Source organism: Ruditapes philippinarum, unplaced genomic scaffold (assembly GCF_026571515.1).
Source record: "Ruditapes philippinarum isolate M1 unplaced genomic scaffold, ASM2657151v2 ctg6760_1_1_1_1, whole genome shotgun sequence".
Classification (NCBI taxonomy): Eukaryota; Metazoa; Mollusca; class Bivalvia; order Venerida; family Veneridae; genus Ruditapes; species Ruditapes philippinarum.
The window spans coordinates 1-15,877 of NW_026852828.1; the positions used below are offsets into that span (position 1 = coordinate 1).

Genomic DNA, 15,877 nt, shown 5'->3' on the forward strand with positions numbered 1-15,877 from the left:
TTGTTTTTGTTTGAGAAATGTTGTTAAAAAAAATGGACCTCTTTTTCGGCCGGCCCCCAACTAAAAGATACATCAGGGGGTTGCCAGAAGGGGGATGTGCCCCCTTCTGTTTGGGGGGTTTGAAGGGGGGCGAAGTCCCCCTCATCGCCAAGAAAATTTTGGACTTGTGAGAGGCTGTAAATGACCCCAGATTGATCATAAGGTAACGTAAAACCAACGCTGAAAAGCATTTGACTCTATCTCAATCCATTGAGAAGTTGCAGCACTTTGAAATCAATTTTGATGGAAAAAATCAACGCAAAATAGTGATTTTTGGCAATTTTGAGATGTCCCCTCGTTGCCATGGTAACAGAAAATTTAAGCCTGAGCATGTTGTTGCAAGGGCAATGGTCCAGTCAACATTTGTGCCAAGTTTGATTAGTGTTGAAGCAGTTTTTATAGTATTATAGCAATTTGAACTTGTAACGGGAGACTTTTCAATGAAAACAGCCATTTTTCACAAAATGCTCATGAAGTAATGGGTTGAATTGTGTCATTTAGGGTCTTGGTAAATTTTTTGTCATTTTTAATAAAACTACAACGAAACAAAGACAGTGATGAAGATTTAGCCCTTTTGCATTTCTATATTTGTCATTAGCTGTTCAAAATATTTGTCTAATTTTATCTAGTATATTCAAGGTTTTCTACACCATCATGAGTGCTGAAGTTTTGACGTTAAGGTACAGCTCTTCCTTGAAGTTTGACACGAGACTTAATCTGTAATAATTAAGTCTCTGAGTATGATGATTTGGAGCTAGACAAAATCATGTCCTGTCCTTAAAAGTCTAAAATTCACTTAATTGCTCATTTTTGCTTTAAAACCGGTATAGTTGTTAGCTAGAATGACACTATGAATATATGGAAAATGTAACAGTTTAACCTTATAACTCTAAACCTTTCTACGAAGGAAATATCTCCAAAAATTCTATTTGTCGCTTGATTTTCTCTGAAATCAGAACTTGAAATAGATTAAAACTTGCATTGACATATAGACATTGTATATGATACAGGCACTGGCAAGTTTCATTATTTTCTGGCTTGCATTTGGACAATTTACCACAATAATGCTTAGAAAATGATTATTGAATATTTTCTTGAAATCGTTAACTTTAATTTTATCAAAGGTAGACATCATGTAAGTAAGGGTCATCGTCGGAACACACGGTACTACTTTTACGGTAAAAAGCCTGGGTTACCGAGAATGATCCCACTGACAATTTAAAGTAAATAAACATTAATTAGTTAAACATTTATAAATGATGTATAACGCAGATCAAGATACTTTACATATCTAATTTGCAGTTTTAGGCCATTTTTATGTTTTGTTCAGATTCAAAACGATAACTAATATTTAGTGCCGACGAGAAAATGTGTACAATATCACAATATCATTTATAGCTTAAGGTCTTCAGCGTACCCGTTTATATAGTATGACATGACATAAAAAACAAAAATATTAAAAAGCGGATTATAAAGTTTTGGAAGCCAGAACTATATAATAAAAATATTGCAAATTTGTTTGGGGAATATTTTAGTTTATCATTTCTGTTATTTGCTAGTTTTTGTTTGCTCTTTAGCCGATATATTGATATATATTTTTATTTAGATTGTTTAATAATAACTATTATTAAGACACGATATGTTTTACAGATCGGCAATAATGTATCAGTTTACCGTATTAAGTTACCATTGTTAACAATCAGTTCACTATCAGTAAATTTCTTTCAGAAGCTGAAATATGTTCTGATTCTACGTGCTACTTAATTATGTACAGGTTAAATGATTAGAGATACATATAGGAACCTTCACTGAACGTTTCACAGATTTATTTTATCTGTTGACAATTTGCAATCTTTAATCAAGCACTGAATCTTGTATGTACTGTCCGATCAGTACTTTCCATAGAAATTCTTTGTGTGTCCTTTGAGGTTACATGTATATTGTTTACATTCTTTGTCAGTGACCTGGTTTACAAGCTTAGGGTTTCATTATCTATAGTGCATATGCAATTATTTATAATACTTATTTTTCTTTTTCGTTTATAGCGAAAATGTCGCCTGTGCGTTTGATCACATTTGACGTCACGAACACGATAATGCGTGTCGCCCGAAGTGTAGGACACAACTATGCCAACGTAGCACGCATGTACGGACAAGACGTAGACGCTGTTAAACTTAATAAATCTTTCCGAACCGTTTACAAGACATACAATGACTTGTATCCAAACTTTGGCGTTCATAACGGATTGACTCCATTTGTATGGTGGAATAAAGTAGTTGTTGATTCTTTCAAGGACGCCGGAAGTGACGGGGAGAATTTAGATAAGATCGCTCAGCATTTGTATGTAATGTTTTCCACTTCACAAGGTTGGGAGATTTTGCCTGACGCCGAAAAGACATTATCGAACCTTAAAGGAAGACGTTTAAAGCTCGGAGTAATTTCAAATTTTGACGATAGATTGGAAAAGATATTGACACAGATAGCGTTGAGGCATTATTTTGACTTTGTTTTAGCATCGGCGGTTGTTAAATAGCCAAACCCAAACCCGTTATATTTTAAAAAGGGATTTTAATATGGGGGGATGGAAAACCCCCAGATTTCTCTTCTGTTGGGAAATGTAACTAATGGCATTTCGGGCAGCTAAAGCAGGGTGTGCTGGTGTCCTGTTTGTTCCGCCAGAGAAAGACATTCCCGAAGATGTTAACAAGACCTGTGTTATACGGAATCTGTATCAGCTAACAGATTATTTACAGACTTGAGTTTTAATTAAAATTGATTGATTAAGCGAGACTTACCTGTAAGTTGAAGGTTGATCATAATTTTATCCAGCACAAATCTAATGAAAATTCTGATGGATATGTTTAGAAAGCATTTTTTTCGTTGTTTCTCTATTATTTCTTTGTGTTTTCTTATATAATAATTTTGTCAGTGATTGTTAGAACCTTTTGATATAAGTTTATTGCTATATATGAGAACACATAGTAGATACGCAAATAGGATTAAAATTTAAATTGAAACAAACTACAAATGATTTGATAGCATGTTGATAATATGTATGCTTATAAAAATGAGACAATAAACTTAACTAAACTACAGAACTCTACAATACATTTACGCAAAATTTGAGCAATCAACACCGAGCTGTCAGAAAATCTTTGAATAATCAAGTACTGTATGTAAAAATTTTTCCATGTAACATTCTTTTCGAGCAGTTTAAGTGGTCTAATTCTACTTGTAAATGTGTGTCAATATATAGAGGATATTTGTTTGTTTGTGTGTATTCATCGAGTGAGATTTAAAAACAGTATTCTCAAGAGTGGCGTACCCACGAGTGAGAATACTGTTTTAAAAGTTCACGAGATGAAATAAAATTACATCTTACACAACAAACAAACAAATTTTCTTTTTATTTTATGCTTAAAAACAAAATAAAATGAAATTTCCTTGATATTAACTTTAATATTAAAATCTGTTTTCCCCACTGGTAGCCTCTATTAAGTACATGTATTGGTCGAATTTCCCATAAAATACAAGTCTTGGGCTGAAAAAATAAGTTCGATAATCAACGTTAAATGGCGGTGATATTATTCATTTTATTGAAAAAAATATGAATGATCGCTTGTTTTACAATTCTAGTAGGAGAAAAACTCCATCCATCCATCCATATTTCTGTTACCTACTGCGAATTTATATTAGACCTGGCTCTGTTAAATGTAAACGGCCGACATTTTGAAAAGCTACAGTATGTATTTCACGGGAGGAAAATAATTGTGTTTGATTCAGAGGGATATGCACTTGCAAATTGACAATGTTTGTAAAAAACTTAACGGAAAAATTGCCTTATTGAAAAAGATATCGTATTTTTTGCACTTTGATATGAAATTATTGTTTTACAATGCATATATATTGCCCATTATGGACTATTGTTGTATTATATGGGGTGAAGGAAACACAAAATACATAATTAATGTTTGTAAATTACAAAAACGAATTGCTAAAATCATTTTACAGCAACCACAAAGATCTCCGTCAATAAATCTATTCGAAACTCTTAACTGGTTACCGTTCCTTGACAGATGTAAATGCCACACGGCGGTGCTTGTTTTTAAAACTTTAAATAACATGGCACCGACTTATATGACAGAACTGATGACTTTATCCGACAACAAAATATATAACTTAAGATCTAGGTCACGAAAAGATATTGTATTATGGACAAGACCTAAAACAAACTATATTAAAGACACATTTTCTTATTATGGCATGAACATTTGGAACAATATACCTTTAAATATTCGTAATGTTAATAACCTTAAATGTTTTAAAGAAAAATACAAAGCATATCTTGATGTTCATATGAATGAATGAGTGAGTGAATGAATAAATGAATGAATGAATGAATTAATTGATTAATGAACGAGCGAATGAACGAACGAACGAATGATGCAATATACGTATATGTTAAAACAAATTGTTGAGTGTCTGTCGAAAGTATATGAGTTGTAATATTCTAAATATTACATATTATACATTCAATTTTCTACCTATGCATGTCCTGTTGTTGTTGTTGTTGTTGTTTTCTATTTCAGAAGGCCACATTGGAAATAAGATATATATGATTGTTATTGTATGTTCTTAATGTGTAACCTTCTTTAAATAAAGATTTTATTATTATATTATTATTATTATATCATTTGGATTTGTTAGTCATACACCTTTTTAAAAGAAAGAAAACTTAATTGAGGATTGTAACGGACAATATATAAGTGTTGACAGATGTGTAAAGGCTGCCGTACGGACGCTGGGTTGTTTACTTATTCTTCGGGCTGATGACTGTCATTGCTTTTCAAGTTTTCACAAAGCATACGGCAGTTATTGTTCGTAAGATACTTAAATATGCCCAAAATTTCATCACGAACAGTTTTGCATGTGGAAGGAATGATTTTCAGACTGTAAAAATGAAACAAAAAAATTAAGATATGATATTTGGTGATTGGTAATTTGGATGAATAGAAGTTTTCTTCTTTTTATTACTTTTGACATTTAAGTTATTCATCAGTTTCAGCTTTGCTTTTCTCTAAGCAGCCTGACATTGTCAAAATTGTCAGCAAAAATAAAATCTTAAAAAACTAGTTTCGCACTTTAAAAACTGTGAAATTATATTTTGATAATTTTCACTGTGAAATTTAACAAATATAATTTTCACGGATAAATCAGCAATCCACTGAAAAGCATAAAATAAACAGAAATAGTCGGATAGCTGTGTTTCTGACTTCCACAAAAACGTATTTTTTTTGTTGCACATGAATGCTAAAGGAAAGAAAAGACGTGCAGACTTCTTAAAATAAATCGTGAAACATAAAATAGCAACAATAAACCAAAATAAAAGATCACCACAAAGACTAGCTTGTACAAAGGTTAAAAATTGTGTAACGTCTTGGATAAAGCATAGTAGAGGTGTCTCCCTCTAATGGTTGTATTTTGTAAAAACAAATAATTTTGTTTTGTGGCTTTAATAATTTATTAAGTTATTTTGAATTATTCAACAAATTTTCATTAAAATGATATCCTTTATTGTACATGCAAGATGATATGTTAAATCCATGCTGTCGTTAAGATAGGTAAGTCAAGTTCATTTAAGATTCAAAATCTTGATATCGAAGTCGGTCCATGCTATATTATGGTCAGATTTGAAACCGTCGAATCATTTGCCCCTCTTATATATAGCCTCTATTTCCGGCAGATTTTTATGCCACCACAGCATCTGCGATGCGGTGGCATATAGCGATTCACCTCTGTGTGTGTGTGTGCGTGTGTTTGTGTGTGTGTTTGTGTGTGTTTGTGTGTGTGTTATATAGATTATATAGTGAACTTAAAAAATCTTCTTGTGAAAAACCACTTGTCCAATTTCAATCAATTTTGGCAGGATTGTTCCTTGGGTGAAGGGCTTCCAAAGTTGTTCAAAGAATTTCATTCCATGCAGAAATCTGGTTGCCATGGCAACCAAAAGGAGTTATAAGAATAAATTAAAAAAATCTTCTTGTAAAGACCCAAAAGGGCTAGAGCTTAGATATTTTGCATAAGGCATTGTCTGGTAGACCTCTAACAAGATTGTTCAAATTATAGCCCTGGGGTAAAAATTGGCCCCGCCCCGGGGGTCATTGATTTTCACTATGTACATATAGTAAAAACTTAAAATACCTTCTTGTAAAAACCCAAAAGGCCTACAACTTAGATATTTTGCATAAGGCATAGTCTGGAAGACCCTTACCAAGATTGTTCAAATTTTAGCCCTTGGGTTAAAATCGGCCCCGCCCTGGGGTCATTGATTTTCACCATATGTACATATAGTAAAAACTTAAAACAGCTTCTTGTAAAGACCCAAAAGGCCTAGAGCTAAGATATTTTGCATAAGGCATTGTCTGGTAGATCTCTACCCAGATTGTTCAAATTATAGCCCTGGGGTAAAAATCGGCCCCGCCCCAGGGGTTTTTGGTTTTCCTTATATGTTTTTGTAAAAATTTATAGTAAAAACTTAAAAAAAAATTCTTCTAGCAATTGACAAATGCTAGAGGTTAGATATTTTGCATGAAACATTGTGTAGTAAACCTCTAGCAAGATTGCTCCCGCCCTGGGGGTCATTGATTTCAATATATACATAATTATATTCAAAAATCAAAAAAAAATCTTATTGTCTGAAGGTACAAGGCTTAGAGCTTTAATATTTGTTAAATAATATCATCTAAAGGTACTCTACAAAAGTTATTCAAATTATGCCTTTTGTGTCAAAATTAGCCCCGCCCCTGGGGGCCATAGGTTTTCCTTATATGTATATAGTAAAAACTTAAAAAATCATCTTCTCTAAATTTACAAAGGCTAGAGTTAAGATATTTTGCATGAAACATTGTGTAGTGAACCTCTTGCAAGATTGTTCAAATTATAGCTCTGGGGTCAAATTGGTTCCGCCCCGGGGGTCATTGATGTTCATTATGTACATATAGTGAAAAAATAAAAAAATATTTTTGTCTTAAGGTACAAGGCATAGAGCTTTGATGTTTATTATATAATATCATTTATAGGTCCTCTACCAAAGTTGTTCAAATTTTTCCCTGGTGTTAAAATTGGCCCTGCCTGGGGCAGTGATTCTCATTATGTACACATAGTAAAAACAAAAAATAAAACAAATGTTTTGTGAATGGGAGAAAGCTATAGCTTAGATGATTGACTTGAAATGTTGTTTGGTGGACCTGTATCAAGATTGTTTGAATTAAACCCTTGGGTCAAAATTATGCCTTGCCCAAGGGGACAGTGACCTACTTTCTTTTCCTTTGATGTACAGCAATGACATTTTGACCATGTGCACAGTTTTAGTTGTAAAATTGAACTTTGATATCAGGTGACCTAGATTTTGATGATGTGACCTACTTTCTTGTCCTTTGATGTACAGCTATAAAATTAGAACCATGCGGTGGCATAGCATTTTTCTCAAATGCAATCTTGTTTAGATTACTTTTAAGCTACATTCAGCAGGTTGTTGGATCTATTTATGTGACTGTACATGAACAAGCATGAAACAGCACTTGAGGTTTTCCGGCAGCAGTAATTTTGAAGATATCAACATGGCATTAAATAATGAAATATCATTGTTTTTTCTTTCAATACACCATAACACAACATGACATGGATTTTATACATTATATATTTACAATCGGCATGACCCAGCGCTAAATCTGTATGGATTGAAATACGTCCGCCAAAACTTTGTTTAATTGAACAAGGGACTACACGAATTGCTTAGTACTGGTTGGTTCCAGACACGCATTTAAGTGGGGATTCCTACACAATAGAGTAAAAACATCTGTATAATTTAACCAAATAGCTATTTCCTCATCGAAAATACTAGAGTTACGAACACTAACTTGTTCCTTGGAATAATTTTTTTCATAATTTATCTCAAAGTGGCAGTGACTGTCATTTAGCGATAGCTTGAAAACTCATGTTTTTGGTTAAAATGATTGGTTCTTATTTCAGCTGCATCCATAAAGAAAGTTGTTTTGCAAAGATTAATATTCATTTTAGCTAGTAGAACTTTAAATACAGGACAGGCATACATCGTCCTTTCCTATATATACATGTACTGCAATATCCGTGTTTGAAAAACAACAAGCATAGACAAACAAAACAAAAAACAATTCAATAATTCCATAATCGAAATCTCGACTTGACTTGATTGAATTCGTTCTTGAGAGAAATTTGAAGGTGTATATCTAGCAGATCTATAGTATCGATTGTCAACATGAGCTTTTCATGTTTAAACTATTTGTGTAAAATCATACAACTGCCTCACAAACCATGGTGTATTTAATTTTAAACAAAGTGTGACCTATCTAAAATAATGGGTTTTCAATAGACGAGATTATATTTTTAACATACATGTATAAACAAATCTCACTAAGATAAGGGAATAATTCACCCGAATTTCTCAATTGATAGAGCATTATTTGGGCTGTAAATAGGGCGACCAGTTTTCGATTCCCCGGCTGTATATGTCACTGTCGTTGTCATTGCTACGACCATTTGCAAAGTACCTCTGCACTGGTATGAAGTAACGAAAAGTGAAGGCATTCAGTACTGGTAGTGGAGAAGTTCTTCTCATAGTCTACTTAACCTTATTTATTATATGTTCTGTGCTACAAAAAATAAATAAACAAAAAAAAACCACAAACAAACAAATAAAAAACACGCACACAAAAACACACACAATTCAATTTACATCACAAAATATTGTAAGTTAATGGTTTTTTATTTGTTTGGGTCGTCAGATCAAACAAATAATGGTAGCGAAATTTCAGAATCTGATGCTGTTAATTGCAAATGCCGAAAGTAGTCCGCTTTTTTGAAGCGTTTACTTCCCTTTATATGTACACTAACGCCGAAAAATTCAGGGGAGATCACTGCGTAAAGATGGTCAAATGACAGGCGCATTATTTTTCAAAGAAAGTATTTCCCGAATGGTCGAAGATTTTTAATATTGTTTTATTCTTTAAAGATATAAATGCTTATAGTAAGCTCCATGATTATTTACATCTATGTTAAACAACAGTTAGCGTCGTAACAGACCCTAATTTAGAATAATATGGTTTTCTTCAGACCGTTACTATATAACTTCACCGTGCTCCAGCAAACATTACATATAGGACCGATGTCGGCCCGATATCATCTTCAATGTCGGCCCGATATCGGCATCCGAAGTCGGCTCGACATCGGATGTGCAACCCGGCTCAAAGTCGGGCCGATATCGCATGCCGATATCGGGTACCGACTTACAGCCGATATTATACCTTCATTCATAATAAGCTTTTTTATTTCTTACAGCATATTGGTTTGCTTTACTTAACATGTAACAGAACATATATTTATTTTGCAATACCTTTTATTACTTTAGCAAAATTAAACATTCATGTACATAATATATTTTATAATTTACACATACATACAAAATGATACTTCAATGTTTAAAAACCATGTATGTTTAACTTATGATTTTTCCTTAAAAATTTAAACATTAATCTTAACATGTTTCCTATAAAGATCAGTCAAAATTAAATTGTTTTAACAAAAATACTTAAGTCATGTGACTGGCATATACAACCTTGCTATATTCATATTACTTTTTGTTTAGATAAAATAATCTCAATGGCATTTTTCTTACTTGTTCCTTTGCTTTTTTACATCCTGTAGACTTAAAATCTGTCTAGAAAGTGTCAAGCTGTTATCTCTGATATATTTAGTAACTGTATTTAAGATTTTGCACATTGATTCATACTCCAGTTATTACGAGTTTGAGTAAAACTTTAAAAGAATAGCTGACTTTTTTCACATTATCATGTTGAATAGTTAAACAGCATTTTGTAATTTGTACATGAGTTAATAATGTCAAGTGTCAATTGTGGTTCCTCCAGGAGTCCCGATATATATGAACTTCTTCAATTGTTTAGTTTTCTACAGTTCTTTATTTCCACCATGTCTTGATCATTTGCCAGATGAGCTATTTCCTGCTATTGAATTTCAGCTCGGTGACTGTTGCCCTCTTTTTCATCACTACATTCTGGAGCAAAAATTGAAAAGAAACCTTATAAGTATATGTGTGTGTGTATAGATACAAGTTACAAGCTACAAATATTGTCTTGATCTATATTTAACACATATATAAAAAGAATTTATATTAATTAAACAGTTTTTTTAACATTTATGTTAATAAATCAGTAAAAAAAACCAATGAAACTTTACATAATAACTCTAAAAGCTCAAGCTGAATAATAATATTTTCGTTAACATAGAATTTTTTTGTCTACTTACTCATTCTAAGTGTTGCCTAGGACTTTGTATTGCATCAATTGGTCATCTTTAGCTTCTAAAATGACATTTTCTTTCTCCAAAACCAGCTATTTCAGTTGCACTCTGATTCAGGTATGTTTGTCATGTCAATAGTTTACGCCTACCCGCCCAAGTAGTGTCTCGATATAAGCTACCCACATACTAAGTGTTGTGTCAATAGGTCGAAGCAAACTGAAGTTATTGAGCGGAAACTTAATTTATAATCTAGTAACAGTGACCTTGACTTTGATCACAGACATCTGGGCAGCAATCCCAAGCTGAAACGGAAACTAAATTTCAATTTTTTAGCAACAGTGAACTTGACCTTGATCACAGACACCTGGTTAGCAATCGCAAGCTGCCTCTTGATATAAGCTACCCATACACTTAATTTAGTGTCAATAGGCCTAAGCAATCTTTAGTTATTTAGCGGAAACATAATTTCTATTTTTAGAGACAGTGACCTTGACCTTGATCACAGACACCTGGGTAGCAATCCCAAGCTGCGTCTTGATATAAGCTACCCGTATCCCAAGGTTGGTGTCAATCGGCCTAAGTAATCTAAAGTTTTTTGAGCGGAAATAGAATTTCTATTTTTAGTAACAGTGACCTTGACCTCGATCACAGACATCTGGGCAGCAATCCCAAGCTGCATCTTGATATAAGCTACCTATACACCAAGTTTGGTGTCAATAGGCCTAAGCAAACTAAAGTTATTGAGTGGAAACCAAAGTCTTTCATCATTTTTATTAACCTCATATAGACGTGTTTTGACGGATGTGCCTCCTTCTGATTGGGGATTTGAAGGGGGAAGTACCCCCCCCCCCCCCTTCATCAGCACTGTTAAGCCTTTTACTCCTCTATCTCAATCCATTCGGAAGTTGAAGCATTTTGAAATCAGTTTTGATGGAAAAAAAAACAATACAAAATAGTGATTTTTGGCAATTTTTGGACATTCCCCGTAGCCATGGTAATAGGAAATTTTAGATTGAGAATGCTGTTACAAAGGCTATGATCCAGTCAGCATTTGTGCCATGTTTCATCAGTATTTAAGCATTTTTCATAGTTACATAGCAGTTTTAACTTGTAACAGGAGGCTTTTAAATGAAAACGGCCATTTTTCACAATTTATGCTAATACAGTAAAAGGTTAATCGTGTCTTATTGCTAATATTTACATGTACATGCAAATATTATACACAGCAACTTCTGGATTTTGAAATATCATACAGCAAAATGGTTGAGCAAAAAATTCTGGAAACACAAGCGATCTGTTCTTTTCCCTTTGTAACTGATTTTTATTATCAATACATTTATTGTTCTATGACAGTTCATTTCTTTCAATGCTTTTAGCATCGGTATTGGCCAAGTATATATTTCATTCAGATTGAATCATATATCTATTATTTTTTGCCCACATCTCTATACTTAATTTTTGACCTTCTCATGATGTGGTGGATGGATTTCTGTAATACTGAGTGGTGTTTTCTTATACAATCATAGCAATTACATAAACAGATAAAATGGTACTCGTCTTAAATATCTAAAGCATAGCAAAACAAACAATATTTTTTCTTTACGAAGAATCCTATTTCTACTAAATCTACCAGTTTTAATTCTTAGCGGAAGACCATTAATTCTTAATCTACAAAAATAAAATCTAAAACACCTAGGTAGTATTTTATTTTTAAATAACATTCATATTCGAAACAAGATTTAACATTTCTATTGTAACGTGTACCGAGCCGATGATTATTATTCAAGTGCTACAAAATAAAATCTTTATAATTTTGATAGTCTTACATGCAAATGCAGGGTTTCTTAACCCTATGATTTGAAACTAACTTAAAAATACAAAATCATTCAATACAAATCAACAATCTTAACACATTTCTAAAATCAATCAAAAATATATATTCCAAGATACAATATATATTTTCTAAAAGAAAAACTATTCTCAGGCAAATAACAATCTAAAGCTAAACCTAGCTATCATCCATTCCCCTATTTTTACATTTTAACAATCTCTTATTCTATATCTCTTTCTAAAACTACTATACTTCAAAAATTCATAAAAATAGTTCCTCATTAATCATTTGTCTAATAAATATAGCATCCTTAGTAAAGAATTTACGAGATTTCTGTGTGCTAGTAACTATAAACTTTAACTTCTACGAATCAACCCATACTACTTCTATTGAACCGTTTGCCCAAGAGGTATTGTATGAATACCGAACCATTCTTGTTTGAAGGAATAAATAAGACAGCAATTATATTTGATAAAAGCATAATCTTGTCTATATCGTTACAATTAAGAAAAATGTATGAAAACCATATTTATTTGAAATATTTTTTACATTGAAAAACCAATTTGTCTCTGTAATGAAATATGAAAAACAAAATCAACAAGGAACGGCGGCATTCAATGAACGCAACCCCCATATGACCCAGCAACAAGAACCAATGGCAATTAAGGAGCCCAGGCGGACCCCAAACAAAAACAGGACAGGGCAAAGACAGAGCACGGACAGGTTAATCATTAAATGATAAATAATTTGTAACTGATTAGGAATTCAAAGGAAATAATAATAGGCCCACAAAGGGGAAGGGGACAGGAGACCGGGGGAAGGGGAGGGATAATCAAAGAAATAAAAACTAGAGGCACTGGGGAAGATACTTACCGTAGACGAGAAAACAACAAGGACACAAGCAAAAGTGTCACCAAAACAGTATGAAACAACATAGACATACATCTGAGGAACACAGTGGGGCACCGCCTTGGAACGGTCAGCAGCATAATAATGACTGCTGGGGAGTTTAAACCGGTTAATGGTGCACCAAACCTCGCTCTTAGCCCCACCATGTTCCTATAAACGAGACAGTGTAAATAAAATGAATCCCCGCCAAGTGAAATTCTAACAGTTGTCATGGTTACAAAAGGTTAAATAAGTAAAACACTAAAATGATCATGTAGAAACATATAAAAGTAAACCAAATGACCATAACAAAAGTACTCAATGTCCTAAAGGAAGACAGAGCAACAAGAAAATCACCTACAAGGGCTACACCTACAGTTTTTGTAAACTGTATTTACAAGTTTTAACCAGAACTTAATTATTCTTACATATCTATGAGTATATAATATATATCTACCAAGTTCACTATACGAGCGTTTAATACAACTTTTTATGAAAATTTTAAAATTTCGAAAGCTTCAGCATTTGTTATAACATAAGCAGACTTATGGTTACACAAAATTATTCTATTTTTCAAAAATTAAATGATTTCAATGTTCTAAATATCCATTTCGTACATCAGTACAATCTTTATCAAACCATTCTGTATGCTTGTATCATAATAATAAACATTTCTAAATTGCACATTATAAAAAGAGGATCTACAGTACTCCGCATTGCATCTGAAATCTGTTTTACTGCTATTACAATCTAATGTGTTAACAAATGTATCTAAAACGGGTAAATTTACAATAAGGCCCGAAGGAAATTTTTGCCTGAGATCATTGTCCCACATAAATTTGATATCTCAAAATAAGCTGCATTATAATCATGTGTATTATAACATACCAGTGACAAGGTCAAAAGAGGAATTATCACTCCATTCATTTGATGGATGTACCGTAAAATCACTGATCAATGAAATATTGCGTTTGTTGCATAACACATAACGGTTATGATAACCGTTGTTAGTATTCCCGAAACGGCCATTGATAATTTGATGATTTACAAAGGTCTAACACTTTACTTTTTATTGCCTACGTCACTGATAAATGCCCGTCAAATTCGTAGATAAATACATCATTTTCTAACAAATAAGTTGATATTAAAAGTATTATTTACAGGTGAAATTTCACTCCCAAATGTATACCCAACTCACATATATATCTTCATCAACATAAAAAAGTACGATCTTATTTCTGTCATATTATTGTATCAAAATGGTTCCCAAAAACTTTAATCCCTTCTTTTAAGTATTGTTTAAAAGAAAGCTTTTGATTAAAATAAAGTTTGATTTTTTTTTAAAGTTATAATTCACAAAACCATTAATAGAAGCATTACTTTGAGCATTTGTCCATGATTCATATAAAAGCAAATATCATGGTTACTTTTATTATTAACAAAATCTTTATTTACTTTCTTATCATTAGTAAATCCGTGGAATTTTATCTTCAACTCCGTCGAATCCCTAATCTATGACCGGTCGTTCGTCTATAAATAACGTACCGTATGCTATCCATGTCTTTTCCATTCATCTCGATTGTGGACAAATCTTCTTCTTTTAGAAACCATTTCCAACGGGAATTGTTCGTGCTTTTGGAAAACTGTTCCTTGTAAATTTCTTTATTGTCTACTTACCTGCTCTCGGTCTTTAAAATACGTGATATTGGCCACAACTGTCCGCTTTTTTCATAAAAATACACAGTGAACACGTTCAAAACGGACTTCAATTACTGCCATTTCGAAAATATCAGGGCCTCATGAAGAAGATTTGTTAACTTCCTGAGATTCATTACGATTTGAATTATCATCCGGTATTTTGTTAACATTAGATTATTATAGATTGCGACTTAAGGTAAGTTACTTCGTCACGAGCAACGTTGCGAACTTTCTCTAATTCGCCCACTTTGTAAGCTTATGTCTGTATCAGCTAAACTTAACACACGTTCTTGAACTTACTTTGCTGTTTAATCAATAGCTAAACAAATACTTGTTAGGTCTTTTTCAAATCCTGAGATTTAATGATCTAATGCACAGAATTTCTTTCTCTCCACTGAATGTAGCCTTTTGCAAATACTGTTTAACACATCATAATATCACTGTTTATAGTAGGTGGTTTATCTATTTTTGTCCGCCATCTGGGCAATTTGTTTTCAATTCAAAAACAGAATTACCGTTAGTAGAAATGTCAATCGCAATGTCATCGATAGTAGCATTTTCATAATATAGTACAGCATTTGTCTGATTTAGAACATTACTAACTGAAACATTTAGATCTCCAGAAGGGCCTCAATCTCTGCTTAAATATTATTTCTATTGCTTACATTACTTCTATTGCTGCTTTTTTTCTTGTTATTTTATCACCTATAATATCTCTCTCATGCTTGTTCTTCAATTAATCCAATTATACTTTTAAACTTCTATTCCCGATTAATCCTCCGAAATAGTTTAACGAAGTCATGACTGAATATATTGATAATATTGTAAATTCTTTATCGATATCATACAATTGTCCTAGAATAAGAAACATGTAATATAATGTCTAATGCATTTTTTATGGAAAGCCTTGACTGTCTTATGAGTGTAAAAATGAACGTTGTTGTGTACAATGTGCACTCATGAATATATTATGTGGATGCATCCTTATATGAATTCAACGGAACAAAACATGATGTCAATGTGTCTTTATAAGATGTCTACCAATCATTATACGATGTGCATTTATGA

At 32.7% G+C, this 15,877-nt stretch overlaps 1 protein-coding gene across 1 annotated transcript; it reads left to right on the forward strand.

The window, feature by feature from the left end:
* Positions 1–2,048: 2,048 nt before the first annotated feature.
* On the forward strand, positions 2,049–2,573 carry LOC132725511 (haloacid dehalogenase-like hydrolase domain-containing protein 3). The gene has a single exon (XM_060710652.1). The coding sequence runs from the start codon at positions 2,090–2,092 to the stop codon at positions 2,570–2,572; it is 483 nt and encodes a 160-aa protein (XP_060566635.1). The 5' UTR covers positions 2,049–2,089; the 3' UTR covers position 2,573.
* Positions 2,574–15,877: the final 13,304 nt, after the last annotated feature.

Coding starts and splice junctions, on each gene's coding strand:
- LOC132725511 (XM_060710652.1), top strand. CDS start 2,090: ATGTCGCCTGTGCGTTTGATCACATTTGACGTCACGAACACGATAATG.